The 18,528-nt window shown below is 38.9% G+C and overlaps 1 protein-coding gene across 2 annotated transcripts in view; it reads left to right on the forward strand.

Moving 5' to 3' along the window:
- Positions 1-17,459, forward strand: part of IQGAP2 (IQ motif containing GTPase activating protein 2) — a 321,912-nt gene extending 304,453 nt beyond the window's left edge. For both annotated transcript variants that reach the window (XM_023196443.2, XM_023196444.2), the window contains exons 31-36: positions 2,233-2,320; positions 4,344-4,556; positions 6,888-7,048; positions 9,697-9,834; positions 11,136-11,244; positions 16,526-17,459. In XM_023196443.2, the coding sequence (XP_023052211.2) occupies positions 2,233-2,320; positions 4,344-4,556; positions 6,888-7,048; positions 9,697-9,834; positions 11,136-11,244; positions 16,526-16,639 (823 nt within the window). In that variant the 3' untranslated portion in view covers positions 16,640-17,459. The remainder of the gene's footprint in view (positions 1-2,232; positions 2,321-4,343; positions 4,557-6,887; positions 7,049-9,696; positions 9,835-11,135; positions 11,245-16,525) is intronic.
- The last annotated feature ends 1,069 nt before the right edge of the window (positions 17,460-18,528 follow it).

Here is an 18,528-nt window from a genome sequence, read left to right on the forward strand (position 1 = left end):
CTGTAGTGGGGGGGGCGGTGGGTTCCCTGTCATGGGACTGGATGGTTATTTATGTCTGAGGTAGAACTTTGGCAATGAATTCCACAGGCCTGATGTACAGTAGAAGCCCAAGAGAAACAGGCTGTGTGAGCAGTTTGTCCTCCAGCAACTCCTGAGCTGATAAACATTCTTTGTCTTTGGTGGGGCACATTTTAGTGACTCCAGTCATTTGGTCATTACACAGCTTCTCTAAAGAACTAGAAGTTCCCTAGAAACTGTGTATCACAATTAGTTCTGAGAATACTATTTCAAATAAGAAAGTTACTATATTTGCACTTTTTAAATCACCCAAAGCTTTTATTTTTAACTCAGTGTTCCTGTTTAATACGTGTTGATGATGATGGCTGGAGGAAGGTAGTGTGTAGGAAGGAAAGGATACATGGCTTTCTCAGCCACAGCCGCCTTAGGAAATACGCCATCCCCCACGTGGCTGTAATTAGCTGTGAGCCCACCTTTGACTCTCCATGGAGTATTTAGCTGTGCATTCCCAGACAGCCTGTAAATCCCCAGCAGCAAAGGGTCATGGGGCCAGAGGAAATGGTTCTCCAAAGGCCAGGGGGAAGGGAGGCAAGGAAGACACATTGTGATTGTTCTTTTCACACAGACTTCTGATAAATAGGAAATGGGAAAAATGATGTTTACAGATGGCTTATTGGATTTTATCCTATTTTCAAAAGTAATATATTTGTAATTAACTTGGAAGGTTTCTCTGTCATTTGGGAGTAGTTGCCCATATCCTTCAAAATGTGAAAATTTTATTTTCATTTCTAAATTTCATGCTGCATGAACATTCCCTGCTAGAGTTTAGGAAGAAAAATTAGTCATTCAGTGATATCATATAATGACTTTGAAATAACTAAAGTTAAATGCAATAACGGGACTACAGTAAAAGTGAAACTTCAGACGTCGATTAGACCAGTGTATGTATAATTGAAACAAACATTTGTCTGTGTTTCCTTTTCTTCCACTCTCTTCTTTCTATTTATCTATCTATCTATCTATCTATCTATCTATCTATCTATCTATCTATCTATGTATCTGAGATGGAGTCTCACTCTGTCACCCAGGCTGGAGTGCAGTGGCACGTTTTCAGCTTACTGCAACCTCTGCCTCCTGGGTTTAAGCAATTCTCACACCTAGGCCTCCTGAGCACCTGGAATTACAGGCACACGCCACCATGCCCAGCTAAGTTTTGTATTCTTAGTAGGGACGGGATTTTGCCATGTTGGCCAGGCTGGGCTGGAACTCCTGACCTCAGGTAATTCGTCCACCTCGGCCTCCCAAAATGCTGGGATTGCAGGAGTAAGCCACTGTGCCTGGCCCTTTTTTTCTTTTTAAAATTTTTTTATTTTCCAATAATACTGTTTCCACCTTATGTAAAAGTGAACAAACTTGACCCTTTATCTTTTGTGTTAAAACCTTTTTACGTAATTACATAACATGATCCCTCACTAGGAAGGGGTGGCCAATTGCCATAAAAAGCACCTATGAGAGAACATATGGTTTTCGTACTTCCAGAAGGATTTTCCAGCTCTTTACTATTTACTGAGAAGCTCTTCTATTCTATTCTGCCTGAAGGTGAGGACCGAACCCTATTTGTTAGTTGGTCAGGCCCTTGAACACCATCCTCCTCGCTGCTATGTCAGCTGACAGCCCAAGCCTCCACAGCTCACACTGGACGTTTGCTCCCACTGGTCTTCAAACTCTTTCATAGCTTTCTGATAGCAGGACAGTTAGTCTGGCTCCTAAAGGCTTATGAGGTATTAAGCCGGCCCAGAAGTCTAGGTGCCATTAAAGTCAGGAAAGGAGAATATTAGATATCATTCCTGCACTCTGCAGTAGCAGGCTGTATCAGCAGCACTTGTTCCCCTGCCCATCGAAAAGCAGTCTCGGTCTAAAAAAGAAGGAAAGGTATTTAGAGAGGAAATCTTGTGATACACTTGTGCCCATGTTACTGACAGTATAATCCTACAACATCAAACACATAAAGCCCAGACTTTGATTATCAAGCATTCATAAACTTCCAAGAGTCTTACCGCAGACCTGGTGAATATCTGCAAGAATGTTTTATTGTAAGGTATTATCTTTGAAGCTTCAGTATTGTATGTGTTTGTGCACTCTCTTAGGAGAAACAGATTTTTGTGCATAAGGACTACAGTCTGAAAGTCTTGTCTCTTTCTCTGTTTTGTTAAGGACCAAGAAGCTGATAATTGATGTGATCCGGAACCAGCCAGGGAACACATTGACAGAAATCTTAGAGACACCAGCAACTGCGCAACAGGTAATTTGGCTTTAAGTGTAAAATAATAATAGGAGTTGATTTTCTTAGTAAATCTTTATGCCAAATGTTTATTATCTCAGAGAAACTGTATCTGACATGGTCCGGAAGTAAGGAATTTTATCTATTACTGTAGTGGACTGAGTTCAGCCATATATAAACCTGTATGACGTATCAATGGGAATGAAATAGAAAATACAGCGCCAAATTCATGCCGAATATACTTTTGTCTTAACCTAGGATGATAGTTCTGGGTTTTTCAAAGCCTGGAAATGTTCATCATAGTATTTGTCACACAGTAGATGGGCAAGTAAGTCAGTTGAGAGAGTTCTAGCTGACAGGATATTGAAAAATACCTTTCCCATTTTATGTATTTACTAACTTGAAACAAATAAGCATCTCACATGTTAAAGATGTTTTCCAAATGCTTCAGAAGCAACTATTGAGTCCACTGGGTCAAAGCATCATTATGTTAGCATAAGTAAGGTTTCACAACACTCTTGCATTTAGCTTTTTATTAACATCTTTGAAAATGTGTCATTGTTCATTCTAAAATAAATTTAAGGTTGTTATTTTAGTACCAATAATTGCCACTCCCTAAACAAAAGTTAATTATTTAATTAACTACTTCTTAGCAGAGCTATACATAATTTTCCTGGATCATTCTTAATTTAATTGATTGCCAAGGAATCCTTGTAATGGTTTTTAATTTAAAAAATATAAAAGGCTGGGCATGGTGGCTCATGTCTGTAATTCCAGTACTTTGGAAGGCTGAGGTGTATAGATTGCTTGAGCCCAGGAGTTCAACACCAGCCTGGACAACACAGTGAGACCCCCATCTCTAACTTTTAAAAATTTTTAATAAAAAATGTAAAACTAAACTTCAAATCACGTTTGTTAATGTGTGAACATGTTTTCAACAATGTGAGTAAAATATTACACTAGGTTAGTATAAAAGACTTTTACTCCTTACTGAATATTTTTCATTTTCCCCTAAATGTGTCATGAATAAATGACTAAGAACACAGACTTCTGAGATCAAGTATACCTCTGCACCTCCTAGGTGTGTAACTCTGTGCACTTAGAAGCATTGCTGTGCCGCAGTTTCCTCAACTGTAAAATGGGATTAATAATAATACCCAGTTCACAGCCAGGATTGAGTTAAAACATGTTAAATGGGTACATTCGTATCTGGCATATATTAAGTGCTCAACAATGTTGGCTGCTGCTTTTGTTATTTACTGCTAACCTGGTAATAACGTTCCTGTGTCAATAATGTTGACCTACCCGTCCTATGTCTGACATTACTGTGCCTAACTAACAGTCGTTTCCTTAGACTTCATCTATTGGGTCAGTCAATTGTCTCGTACAATGAAATGGGAAGACCAATAGTCTCTTTTTATTACTGTTTCCTTTTACAGACTATCCAAAGAGTATTCATTCATTCATTCATTTACTCATCATTTGTTTGGGAATTTATGATGTGCTATCTTACTCCCTTTGGCTCAAAGAAACTTTGCAGGTTTTTCAGAGTTGCTGGTTTGTGATCCCCTTATAAGGATAAAGCTCTCTGACTGCCTCTGTTGGTTTAGTTTAGGACTCTCCATAAACATGGCTGATGTGTGAGAGTTTAGCTGGGTTCTGAACATTCAGGGTTCTCATAGCCACATTTCAATAGATAATCTAGTTTTAGTTTCCTCGGCTAGACTATCCAGGCATCGAAATCCTTCCATCTGGGGAATTACCAAGTAGCAGTTACCCATTAAAATATGTCCATTACTATGGTGATTTGCCACCTTGGGAATAAAGCAGCTATTGATAATTGTTCCCAAATAAGGCTTGCTATCAAAAAGATGAAGTAATTCCTTTCAAACTTCAAATCTCAGGAAGAACATGTTCTGGTTCTAGTCTTTGACCTTTGGCTGGAGGACTACTTTCATTTTGACATTAACTTGCATTGTGTAGCTTATGAACTGTGAAATTAGGGGATCCGAGAAAAATCAGCATCTTGATATTCTCTTTTCAGGAGGCAGACCATGCCACGGACATGGTGAGCCGTGCAATGATAGATTCCAGGACTCCAGAAGAAATGAAGCATAGCCAATCTATGATTGAAGATGCACAGCTGCCTCTTGAGCAGAAGAAGAGGAAAATCCAGAGGAATCTTCGGACATTGGAACAGACTGGACACGTGTCATCCAAAAATAAATACCAAGACATTCTCAATGAGATTGCCAAGGTTTTTGGAAACAGTATTCTTTCTTCTTCGCTTAGCAGACATTTGCTAATCACCAGTCAAGTGCTGGGCACTCTGTGAGGTGGCGTTAGGGATTCATGGTTGCATATGCTGTGGTTACTGCACTCTTCAATGTTACAGATTTTTCAAGGTTTCAAAGCAGTTGACGACCTTTTTTTTTTTTTTTTTTTTGAGGTGGAGTCTCACTCTGCTGCCCAGGCTGGAGTGCAGTGGTGTGATCTCAGCTCTCTACAACCTCTGCCTCCCAGGTTCAAGTGATTCTCCTACCTCAGTCTCCGAAATAGCTGGGACTACAGGCGCACACCACCTCGCCTGGCTAATTTTTGTATTTTCAGTAGAGACAGGGTTCCATCATGCTGGCCAGGCTGGTCTCAAAATCCTGACCTGGTGATCCGCCCACCTCGGCCTCCCAAGCAGTTGATGACTTTTAAGAGAAAATAATCACCACACTTTGAAGTCATTAGGAGAGTTGAAACAGACCAGAAATAAATACTAAAAAATGTACTTGACAAGTTTGGTCTATACCTTTAAGCTAGTTTTAACAATAACATTATTTGGAAGAGTTTTCTCCTGAGATATTAGTTGTCATATAGCTCAGTTGCTCTTAGAACCTGCCATTGAGATGAACTCTGTGTCTCTGATCATTTGTTTTTAAGCAATTTAGCCTAAATGCAGTTCAGACTTGAAGATTAGTTTCTGTTTTCTTATCCTGTATTTTTACACTTGAGAAACTTCCTGAGCAAAGCATCTCAACTTAGTGCAATGAAACATCACAGGAAGTGGCTGAGATCTGTTTGTCAAGGATAAGGAAGTATATATTTGGGTTAGAAGAATATTTCATTCTTTTTATTCAAACATGCAAATTAATATGGATCTAGAGGTTAAAGGCAGTTAAATGACCAGAAAAAAAAATAATAAATTTTCTCATGTTCTGGGAGGGAAATGCGCCCAGCTTTGTTCTTTGATAGAAAGTTGTGTTCAATTCTGGCAGTAGGCTTATTCATTCTGGCCCAAGTGACTCAAGGGAAATAGCATTTCTTTCTTTAGTTTTGGGGTAGAAATATTTCTATTTGGGAATATGGGGTAGATAAATACATGCTTTTGCTTTAAAAAAGAAAAAGGCTATCATGAAGACATGATATTCTATTTAATGAATATTCTATTATATGAAGAATTTCTATTTAATGAAGAATTCTATTTAACGAAGAATATTCTATTCTAATATTCTATTTATGAGCATGGGGAAGTTGTGAGGGGAGTGTATGTGTATGTAGGTATTTCTTTAAATTCCTAGGGGAATGGTTTTTAATTTGTCTACAAAAGAAAAACAATATTAAACAGGCATCATTTTCTTAAGTCAAACACTTTCATAACTTACCAATTAGAATTACCAAAAAAACTTATATGTGCAAGTTTAAATTTAGCATAGCTCTTGTAAGCTATAAGCAGCTTATGCAACTTAATGTTCTAGGAATTCTATTTAAAGCCAAGTAATAGTTATCAATGTTGAATCTTTTCACTCAGTCTTGACAGGCTAGTGTTGTTTTTTCAAACCTTGAGAAATATTTGTCAGATGAAAAAGTTTGTTCTTGTCTTATTTTAAAAATCAATTTAACAATTAAATGTAAAACCTTTTTAGTTTAAAGTACTATTCAAAGAGGAATATGCAAAATAGTGTGAAGAGGCCAGGCACAATGGCTCATGCCTATAATTCCAGCACTTTGGGGAGGCCAAGGCAGGCAGATCACTTGAAGTCAGGAGTTCAAGACCAGCCTGGCCAACATGGTGAAACCCTGTCTCTACTAAAAATACAAAAATTAGCCAGGTATGGTGGCACGGGCCTGCAGCCCCAGCTGCACAGGAGGCTGAGGCAGGAGAATCACTTGAACCCAGGGGCATAGGTTGCAGAGATCAGGCCACTGCACTCCAGCCTGGGTGACAGAGTAAGACTCCATCTAAAAAAAAAAAAAAGTCTGAAGAAATTGCATTTCTGCTGCTTTGTGCCCCTTTTAAAACACAATTTTTCCTTAAACTAAATATGTGGTTATTCTAAAATAACTTATTTGCCTTTCCATCAAGAAAAAAATTAATGTTAACAAGTCTCTTAAAGTGAAATATGTACACTTTCCCGTTCTGAAGTGAAAAGGGATGGGAACCCTGTGGTGTTGAGAGTAAAATAAGGTGCCTGAAATAAGCTACAAGTCAGGTTACAAATAGTGACTTACTACTGCTTGATATTCTCCTTGTCCCAAATTGGCAATATCATAAAGCAAGCTTCTGCTTAAATATGATAACCCTTACTTGTTATTTTAGGATATTCGAAATCAAAGAATCTATCGTAAGCTTCGGAAAGCTGAATTGGCAAAACTTCAGCAGACCCTGAATGCACTTAACAAGAAGGCAGCCTTTTATGAAGAGCAAATCAATTATTATGACACCTACATAAAGACTTGTTTAGACAACTTAAAAAGAAAGTAAGTTAAAATCATGTCATGTTCATTCGTAATGTCATGATTTATATGAGATGTCAGTTCTGCATTTCTACGCATTTGGGTTGGGTATGGAAGAAAACTTTTTGCTCTGTCTTATAACTGAAAACTGGAGTCTCAGTTTTATTATTTGCCACTGTGAACTAAGAAGTCAGGAGCAAGTGGAAGCTTTTCAATTCCCCACCAGCACTAGAACTAAAGTGACTTACCTGTTGCATATTGAACAAATAGCATTAGTAGTTGGGGAAGCACTTTCATTGTTCCTTTTGTGTTTTTTAGTCAAAGATTTTTTAAAATACTATTTTTTTTAAAAATCTCGTTTTTGGACTATATTTTATATAATTGATAATGTTAGATAATGCCGGATGTTTACTAATTGCACAGAGCAGCTGAATGTTTTTAAATTGCTTAATGGTTTTAAAAAATTATTATTGACACAACTGGCAAAATTTGGTAGCTGTCTATTATCCATTAGCATAAGTCTTATAGGTGTTTATATACAGTATAGCCATTTTTAATGAATATCCTTTGCTTAGTAATTATTCTTATCACTAGACTATGATCAATGCTAGTTAAATTTTAATTACCCATTTAAATATGTAGTGCAATATTTTTATATAATCCTTGTCATCCAATTGGCAGGAGGAAATGGTTCTGTATGGAAAAATCTGTTGCATTTAAAAATCATAGATCTTTTAAATTTTGTTGCAAATTGACTATAATTTTATGTATTCATGAGGTACAAGATGATGTTATAATTTGTTATTACAATATGAAATAATTAATTCACATATGCATCACCTCAAATACTTAGTTTTTGTGATGAGAACACTTGAAATTTGCTCCTAGCAGCTTTTAAATGTACAATACACTATTATTAGCTATATTCACCACACTGTGCGATAGATTTCAAAAAAACTGATTCCACCTGAGAGTTCGTATCCTTTGACCATCATCTCCCCATTTCCCCCACCCTCCAGCCTCTGTAACCACCATTCTGTTCTGCTTCTGTGAGTTCAACTTTTTTAGATTCCACATATAAGTGAGAACACATATGGTACTTGCCTTTCTGTGCCTGGCCTATTTCACTTAGCATAATGTCCTCTAATTCTGTCCACATTGCCCCAGATGACAGAATTTCTTTCTCTTAGGGCTGAATAGTGTTCCTCTGTGTGTGTATATACCACATTTTCTTTACCTGTTCATCTGTGAGTAGAGTCTTAGGTTGATTTCATAACTTGGCTGTTGTGTGAGTAGTGCTGCAGTGAACATGGGAGTGCAGACATTTCTTTAACAAACTGATTTCACGTCTTGGAATAAACACTCAGAAGTTGGATTGCTGAAATCACAGAAGATTTGATAAAGGGCTGTAGCCACACTTAAACCGTATTGATTTGACTCCCACTAGTCCTGAATTTTAGTTCGTTTGCTTCGGGCTTCTCTCTGTTTCTCTTTCTCTCTCTCTCTCTCTCTCTCTCTCTCTTTTGCTCTCTCCCTCTCTCTCTATATATATACACACACACAAAAATACACTAAATATATATATACACACACTATACATAGTGTGCATATTCATTTACAATTACATAAATATATACATTATATAGTGTATAGTGTATATACACTATACACTAAATACAGTAAGGAAGGAAGAATATATACATATACATGCAAGGAAGAAGTTGGTCAAGCTTATTTTCAGTAGAAATGAGATTGTTAGTGATTTACTTTAAGGCGTTTCACACAAGATCCACAGTTGGGCGAATTGGATTTGGGTTCTGATTCTCTCTCACATTGTGTGATCTTGAGCCCAGTTCAGTGAACTTTGAGCCTCAGTTTTCTCATCTTTAAGGAGGAATTAAGAGTACCAGCCTCACCAGCTTGGCTGACATGGCGAAACTCCTTCTCTACTAAAAATACAAAAAGTAACCAGATGTGGTGGCATGTAATCCCAGCTGGAGGTTGAGGCAGGAGAATCACTTGAACCCAGGAGGCAGAGGTTGCAGTGAGCCAAGATCATGCCACCGCACTCCAGCCTGGGCAACAGAGCAAGACTCCATCTCAAAAAAGAAAAAAACCTCCCCCACAAAAAACAAACAGTACCAGACTCACAAGTATGGTTATGAGAGCTACATGATATAGTATATAGCAAAGGAATTTATTAATTTAAAAGTATATGGAAATGTTAATTTTGGAAATGTGAGGTAATATTTATAAGGCACTTAGAACAATGCTGGCCACATGGTGTTTGTTAAATAGATTAAAACAGTCCTGGTGATATCTTTATGTAGGACCACACAGTTCATGTTATTGCACCAAAGCTACTTCTGAAATGACTAAAGATAGCCACTTGGTGCAATATACCTGAGAAAAGATAGTGTAAGTTACGTGAAAAATGTTAGTCTGTAATGTAAACTTCAGTCACGTGGGAAATCCCTTTCCCCTCAAACAGTTTAGTAGTGAAGTTTTACTCTATGGATGAAATTACCAACGATCACAAAATAAAAAGGTGTCTATCCAGTGTCTGAGGGCCAGGTATGAACAGCGATGTCACTCTGGCTATGGTAGTTGCACTACCAGAAGCCTCTGCATTTGCCATCGTAACCACAAATGGTCTATTCTTATTTTGTCAGAAATACTCGGAGATCAATTAAACTAGATGGGAAAGGAGAACCCAAAGGGACGAAGAGAGCAAAGCCAGTGAAGTACACTGCGGCAAAGCTGCACGAGAAAGGTGTCCTGCTAGATATAGATGATCTTCAAACAAACCAGTAAGTGTGACCTGGAATCTGCATAGAACACGCATGCCGTTTGATTTCTTGTGGCCTTGGAGAGAGCTCCATTTGGTCTAGCAAGGCTTAACCTTGATGACTGATGGGTGACAAGGGAAGAATACACGAATTGTCATGGCTACTCTTCCCTTGGCCTCAGCATCTGGTGCCGTCAGTCATATGTAGTGTGTTCAGTGGTTGTCTTTCCCGCGGCTTGCGCAATATGTTTGGGTTGGTGAACCTCCAGAACTGAGTCATAGCAATGAGAGTAAAAGGCTATCTTTTGGTCTCGATGGATGAATTATCTACCATTGCAGAATAGCACCTTTCTCATTTAAAATAGGCTGTGCCAGCCCCTGGATCAGAGCCATTTCCAAAGCATGCTGTGAGTGTGTGTATTCAGTGTGGTGGAGAAAACAAACCCTCCTTCACAGCCCCACATCAGGCACCACGTGCTGCCTCATTTTAACGGGGTAATGAGCCCATTGTTCCATCACTCTCTTGTCCTAAAATCTCAAGGGAAGCCAGACTCACTGGCATTTGCCTCTTCTTTGACTCCTGCCTGTATTCGAAGCCTGGCTTCTGTTTATCCCATAAAACCTCCTGACAACACCAACTCAGAAGAAAATGCTTCTTCTTCTTTTGAAGTTTCTTTTTTTTTTTTTTTTTTTTTTTTTTTTGGATTCTCTCTCTGCTGCCCAGGCTGGAGTGCAGTGGCACGATCTTGGCTCACTGCATCCTCCACCTCCCAGATTCAAGTGATTCTCCTGCCTCAGCCTCCCAAGTAGCTGGGATTACAGGCACATGCCACCACGCCCAGCTAATTTTTGTGTTTTTAGTACAGACGGGGGTTTCACCATGTTGACCAGGTGATCCGCCCCACCTCGGCCTCCAAAAGTGCTGGGATTACAGGCGACCGCGCCTGGCCTAAAGTTTCTGTAAAAGTTATCATCTGAAGTACTCAATTGGCTATAGGTCAGTAATGTTCATGTTCTGTGTCTCACATATTTCCAACTGTATTTTATGCTCTTGAAGAGCAAGGATGATATCTTCTATTTCTTCTGTAATAAACCACCTATGTCAGAACTCTGTGAGCTACAGATCTTGACAATAGCCAACAAACTTAGTGTTTGGAAAGCAGAATTGGGGGAAAGATGATGTGAGGTTTTTGGTGACTTCCTTAGGATTTTCTCAACAAGCCATTCTTTAAAAATGATTATTTGAGATTCCATTAGTTTGTTGCAGCTTTAAGCACATCTGTATTTGTAATTTCACATGTATGAATATTCCTTTCTTCACAGGTTTAAGAATGTTACATTTGATATCATAGCTACTGAAGATGTAGGCATTTTCGATGTAAGATCAAAATTCCTTGGTGTGGAGATGGAAAAGGTGCAACTCAATATTCAGGTAAGCTGCTGGAATTTCTGCACGTTGATGATAAATTTTATATGTGGATCATACATTGCTCCCCTGGCTCCTGCTCTCCATGACAACAATAAAGTTTAACAGAATCACACACTGGGGCCTATCATGGGGAGGGGGGAGGGGGGAGGGATTGCATTGGGGAGTTATACCTGATATAAATGATGAATTGATGGGTGCTGACGAGTTGATGGGTGCAGCACACCAACATGGCACATGTATACATATGTAACCTGCACGTTATGCACATGTACCCTAGAACTTAAAGTATAATAAAAATAAAATAAAATAAAATAAAATAAAGTTTAACAGAAAACTAGTGCCAGCTTTCTTTGCCAATATTTGTTAAGTGTTGATGATTTTTAAAAGCTGTGACTTTTCAAATGATTGGAAATTAATATGCTTCTAGCTGGCAAACTATAGCAGTCAGTTTCTCTAAGCCATGTTTCCATTTTATTTTATTTATTTATTTATTTATTTTGAGACAGAGTCTCGCTCTGTCACCCAGGCTGGAGTGCAGTGGCCGGATCTCAGCTCACTGCAAGCTCCACCTCCCAGGTTTATGCCATTCTCCTGCCTCAGCCTCCCGAGTAGCTGGGTCTACAGGTGCCCAACGCCTTGCCTGGCTAGTTTTTTTTTGTTGTATTTTTTAGTAGAGACGGGGTTTCACCGTGTTGCCACAATGGTCTCGATCTCCTGACCTCATGATCCTCCCATCTCGGCCTCCCAAAGTGCTGGGATTATAGGCTTGAGCCACCATGCCTGGCCCATGTTTCCATTTTAAAGCTTAGACAAAAGAATATAATTTAAAAGTATTCAGAGCTATTAAATAAATGCTATAAATTTTCCTTTTATTGGAAACTTGCACTTCTTTCTAAGACTATGTATGCCCAGGACTGGAACTTTCATGATCTCATTTCTCCCTCTTTCCTAGAATGGGTTTTCTTATTTGTGGGGGGAGGGGGGGCATTGAGAAAGGGTCTTGCTCTGTCACCCAGGCTGGAACGCAGTGGCGCAATCATGGTTCGCTGCAGCCTTAACCTCCTGGGCTCAAGCGATCTTCCTGCTTCAGTCTCTCAAGTAGCTGGGACTACAGGTGCACACCACCACATCTGGCTAATGTCTGTATTTTTTGTAGAGACGGGGTTCTGCCATGTTGCCCAGGCTGGTCTTAGACACCTGGGCTCAAGTGATCTGCCTGCCTCAGCCTCCAAAAGTGCTGGGATTACAGGCATTAGCCACCACACCTGGCCTCTAAAATAGTTTTTACATCAGTTTATTAACTCTATTCGCCAAATGTTTGTGATCACAGGAATGAAAGGCATTATGCAAAACAGATAATCTATAAACAGAAAAAATGATGTTTGCAATATAAATTATTATTTTATCATAAAAGCCACATTTAAGCCACATACACATAAATGAAAACTGAGAAATCCAGTTTCTGTGCGCAAAAAAAAAAAAAAAAAAGTTAAGAGGGCAGTGCACACAAATGTTCATCTACCCCCATCTTCTTAATCCTTAGCACAAAATCAATTTAAAGAAGTAATTGAATTTTTCTTTTTTGATCTAACACTTTTTACATGGAAATAACATCTTTTTACCTGGGCCCCAAACTACTTACAAAATGGTTTCCAGGTATTTTGCATATGTTTACATGAATCATCTCACTCAGATCCTGAGAGTGATGTGAATTCTGGCCTCACTATCTGTGCAGCCCATGGCTGCATGCACTGGAATTACCTCCCCATCGTCGGAGTCTGTGCCAGAGCCCTTCTTTTCTGGCAGCCCTTGTAAGTTTAAAAAGAAAAACAGGAGCTGAATGGATTTGATAATGGAGTAAATTAGAATTCGAAGATAAGATGAAAGCTCTTATGTAATTATGGAAAGTATTTTTAAGTAAACAATATTGTTTTCTAACTTACTTTAAATGTCACTAAATGTATCCATTTAACAATTTAGCTAATTAGGGTCTTCAGTTACTTTGTGTAATAGATAAATACAGGAAGAGAAAAGAAGGTGCTTGTGGTGATACCCTTCGGTTAGTGATTCCTCTGTAGAAATAGCAAAAGACATATATGATTGCCAAGAAGGAAATTATCCAGGGCCAGTCAGTATCAACTGAACCAATGAGTCACAAGTGACCAGGAGACACCTTTTATTGTGTTTAGAGAGAAAGCAATAATTCCATGAGACTTCCTTTGAGTACTGGTACAAAACCCAAGCTTCACTTGTTCCTTTGTTAAGGATTCTGTATACAGTAAGATTAGCTGTTCATACTATTCATTTATACACATAATAGATTGTGAAATGTTAATCCTTAGCTATATGCAGGTGACCAATATGTCTTGGATTTTTAAAATCAGTAGCGCATAATCAGAACTGGCTACATCATTAGCAAGGCTCAGAGCAAAATAAAAATGCAGCGCCCTGTTTTTAAAATTGTTAAGGATTTCAGGAGATGACAGAAGAGAATAAAACCCTGGGCATGGGACCCTGTGCAGCTGCACAGATTGCATACCTACGGAGCCAGTCCTGCATTTGATAGCTGTCAGATGTAAAGGCTGACTTCTATTTATGTATGCAGCTTTCAGTCAATTGCATGAATGTGTAAATTGCCAAAGAGAAATGTGATGGCCAGGTCTTTACTGTGAGTAAAGGACCGGGAACAGCATCAAAGTTTGAAAGGACTAAAGAAAGTCCCTTCTAACATTACAGCTCTATGTCTCTTGGTTATCTTCAGTCCATTCTCCCTTCAGTTCCTAAAGAAAACTGTAGGATAGAATTATATACTATAACTATAGGTCATATAGGTAACAGGAGGATATGACTTATGTGATATATGTTCTGCTTGTAAAAATAATGTCAGGTATTTATCAGGGACTGCAGGGTGGGCCTTCTTCCTCTCCTAGATGAAGAACTGAGGTTCAGAGAGCTAATTATGGAAGAGGCTGCTGGGATCCAAGTTCTTCATCACTCTAGTCCGCTGCCTGTCTCATAGGATTCCAGTTGATCCTGCAAGACAAGAGTAGCTTACAAAGGGTTTGCATATACCTTAATCTCGTATCTCATTCCCAGTAGCACCCTTGTGAAATTGGCAGTATTATCCCCAATTTACACACACGGAAACAGAACTTCAGAGAAGTTGTGTCATGTTGCAAGGTCTTAAGATAGCAAATGGCAGAGCTAAAACTAAAGTCTGCTTTTCAAGTCATAAGTCCAGCCATGTTTTCTCTGCTCCCTACTTTGGGGACCCAGCTACCTCCCCTATATATGCCATACCTTTTCAATCTAACTCTGTTGGTTTAATTCTTTTCCAGTAGACTTTGTTTAACAGATGTTGCATTTCCCAAAGGAAAAGTGAATCTCCTCTACACTTTAAATAGCTAAAAGAATTATTGGTGAAAGGACTTAAATTCCCTATAGAATTTTAGTTCTAGAAGCATATCTGAATAATGTAGGAGTTTACTTGAGTGAAGTTAGAGGTAATTGAGAAAGTGGAGGAGGAAGCTGTCAAGAATCAAAGTTCTCTCAAAGATGACTCCAACTTCTACAATTGACCTTGCTAGAAACAAGAAAATAAGACCTAGCTATTGGGCCAGGGCAGCTCAGGAATTACATGTTCCACTGGGAAAGGTTTCCTGTACCTGTGTGACTATGAAATGTTACAGCTTACTTTCATGCATATGGCTGGTGTGACCCAGTTACTTGTTTTAAAAAGAGAGTTGATTTCCTCTGTTTATATGCTGACAGTGAAAAACAGAATGATAGTTCGACTTAAGAATAAGGGCTTGTTCTCAGTACAGAAACAGAAGTAGCCTAGATCAAGAAATACAGACCACTGCTTTGTACAATGGTCTCCAAACTTTGGTCACTTCATCAGGAAATAGTATGAGCACTTCTCTCCATACATAGTTATTTGTAAAGTATACGTGCTTCTGCTATTGGACTCTAAAATGTGCTGTATAAAATATATACAAAAAGGTCCAAAAAATGAGAAAAAGTAAATAGAAATAGGAATTCTAATATTCTTTTTGCCTCCCCACTGAATTGTCTTGTTCACTTCACTTTAGAAAACACTGCTTTCTGTGTTTTTGTTTTTGGGTTTTTTTGAGACAGTCTTTCTCTGTCACCAAGGCTGGAGTGCAGTGGTGCAGTCTCAGCTCACTGCAGTCTCTGCCTACTCAGTTCAAGTGATTTTCCTGCCTCAGCCTCCTGAGTACCTGGGATTACAAGTGTGCACCACCACACCCAGCTAATTTTTGTATTTTTAGTAGAAATGGGGTTTCACCATGTTGGCCAGGCTGGTCTCACTCTCCTGACCTGAAGTAATCCACCTGCCTCAGCCTCTCAAACTGCTGGGATTATAGGAATGAGCCACCACAGCCAGCCAGAAAACACTGCTTTCTAAAGAATATGCATCTAGGGCCAGGCGCAGTGGCTCAAGCCTATAATCCCGGCACTTTGGGAGGCCAAGACGGGTGGATCACGAGGTCAGGAGATCGAGACCATCGTGGCTAACACGGTGAAACCCCATCTCTACTAAAAAATACAAAAAACTAGCCGGGCGAGGTGGCGGGCTCCTGTAGTCCCACCTACTCGGGAGGCTGAGGCAGGAGAATGGCGTAAACCCAGGAGGCGGAGCTTGCAGTGAGCTGAGATCCGGCCACTGCACTCCAGCCCAGGCGACAGAGCCAGACTCCATCTCAAAAAAAAAAAAAAAAAAAAATGCATCTAGCCAGAACTTTGTGTTTTGACATTTTCAATTAAAAATGAAATCGTAATTATATACCTGACATTAACTTAATGATCATTTTCTTTCATACAGCCCTTATCAATTCTAAAAAACTATTTTCTTTCATCTAAGTCACAATCAGTTGGGAATTTATTAAAATGCAAATTAATGGGCCCCACCAGAGAGCTACAAAATAAGAAATTCCTGTGGGAGGAGCCCATACAGCCTGTGTTTTTAACTAGCCTGTGTTTTTAACCAGATGATTGTGATGTACACTTAAGTTTTAGAACCCCCATCTGTGGCCTGTTGCTATGGTATGCACCTATAGTCCTGGCTACTCAGGAGGCTGAGGTGGGAAGATAGCTTAAGCCAGGAGTTTGAGACCAACCAGGGCAACATAGTTAGACCCCACCTGGGTGATTAGGTCAATTGAATCTGACTTTTGTCGACAGATTCATCCAATATGTTTTTTTTTTTTTTAATGCACAAAACATCACAGTTGAGATTTAATGATGCTTTGTACAATTTCAGGATTTACTTCAGATGCAATATGAAGGAGTAGCTGTAATGAAAATGTTTGATAAGGTTAAAGTGAATGTAAACCTTCTCATATACCTGCTGAACAAGAAATTCTATGGAAAGTGAAGTGCCTGCAGAAGTGTCATGGATTCTGTACCATCTGGATTAGGAAATGAATTTGTTTAATATTTTTGTTTTTAAACATGATTGAAATCACTGCTTATAAATGTGTGATTTGTTTTTAATGACCAAAACTGTTCTGAAGAATGTACCCAGGTGCCTTTTTGCTAATCTGATACTATAATAGAATGAGACATAAAATGAATTAATGGAAACATATCCACACTATACTGTGGTATAGGTACTGTGATTTAAAACTTTGGACATGGTATGATCTGTTTTAAAGTTGCGGGGTGGGGAATTTAGCTGACTAGGGACAAACATGTAAACCTATTTTCCTATGAAAACATTTTAAATGTCCCACTTGAATAATGTAATTCTTCATAGTTTTTCTTTAATCTATGGATAAATGGAAACCTAATTGTTTGTAATGAATTATTTAGACAGTTTTAAGCCCTGTCTTCTGGGAGTTATCAATTTTAAAGAGAACTTTTGTGCAATTCAAATGAACTTTTTATAAGTAATTGAAAATGACAACACAATAACACTTTCTGTATAAAAGTATATATTTTATGTGATTTATTCCTACTAAATGAAAGTGCACTACTGCCTCATGTAAAGACTCTTGCACGTGGAGCCTTTAAGTGACTAAGGAACAACATAGATAGTGAGCTTAGTCCCCGCCTCCACCCCTCACAATTTATTTGAATACTTCAATTGTGCCTCTCAATTTTTTGTAATGCTAAAAAATCAGTATCTAGATGGCTTTTAAACGTATTCTCTGGAAATTGTTTTATGTAAAATAAATGTTACTTAATTCCATTAATTTGGCTTTTAAGTTGTCTTAATCAATCAAAGTCGTTTAGTGGGTAGGGGAAAATTCTTGGTAGTGTTTGTCAGGAAATAGTACATTTCTTGCTGTACTGATTAAAGTATAGAGCAAGCTGCTGTAAGGAAAAGATACAAAACCCTGGTGTCTAAAACAAGGAGTAGAAGTTCGTTTTTTCTCAAATTCAGCTCAAAGGTGAGCAGATCCAGAAGGTAAAGAGTTTCAGGCAGGTCAGTTGGCTCTGTCCTCGTACTGATTCCCCCCAGCTAGATGAGGGAGAGGATGGTGAAGAAGTCCAGGGCAAGCCTTTTCAGTTATATGCATCACTTTCACTTCCACTTACATCGTATTGGCCAAAACTGAGTCCCATGAACACAGCTAGCTAAAGATAGTCCCTAACTACATCCAGTGAATAGAGAGAGGTAGAGAGGGAATGGGGTCTGTTATTAAACGGAAGAAAAGGAGGGTGATTCCTGCCGACACTTTAGGAGTCTCCACCACAATAGGATTCCAGACGCTCAGGCCCGAACCTCCCTGCCAGTTTGTTCATGCCTGCAACAGGCTTTATTTTTTCACAAATTGCAAAATATTGAGAAGGTAGGTTAGTTTATGCGCATGTGGCACAAATGAACTTGAAGTGTGAGACCAACAGAATTTGGAAAAGTCAAATTAAAAAAAGTAGAATCTGCTACTTTAGTGATGGTTTCAGGCTGTATATATTTTTTGACAAAGAGATGAATAGCTTAAAACAATGCTCACTATCTCAACAGTTTGTGGGTATGTATGTTTTTTAATGCATTAGCCTTAATGCAGGCTTTGGTAAAAGGAATCAAATACACAGTTAAGTTTCATGTTGAAAATAAACCTCCCTCTTTCCCTACTGCTAGCATTGGAAAGGGGAAGAGGAGCCAGGGGCAAGGGGGCGTGGACTGGGTAAGCTTCCTTCTTGCTCCGGGCAAGGCTTTTAGTGGAAATGTATAGAAGGAGCCAAATTAGGGAGCAATATTTGGAGGCAAAAGCCAGCTTTCCCAGCATCTCTGAAAGGAGCTTGTCTTATTGCAACACT

The sequence above is a fragment of the Piliocolobus tephrosceles genome, chromosome 4 (assembly GCF_002776525.5).
Source record: "Piliocolobus tephrosceles isolate RC106 chromosome 4, ASM277652v3, whole genome shotgun sequence".
Classification (NCBI taxonomy): domain Eukaryota; kingdom Metazoa; phylum Chordata; class Mammalia; order Primates; family Cercopithecidae; genus Piliocolobus; species Piliocolobus tephrosceles.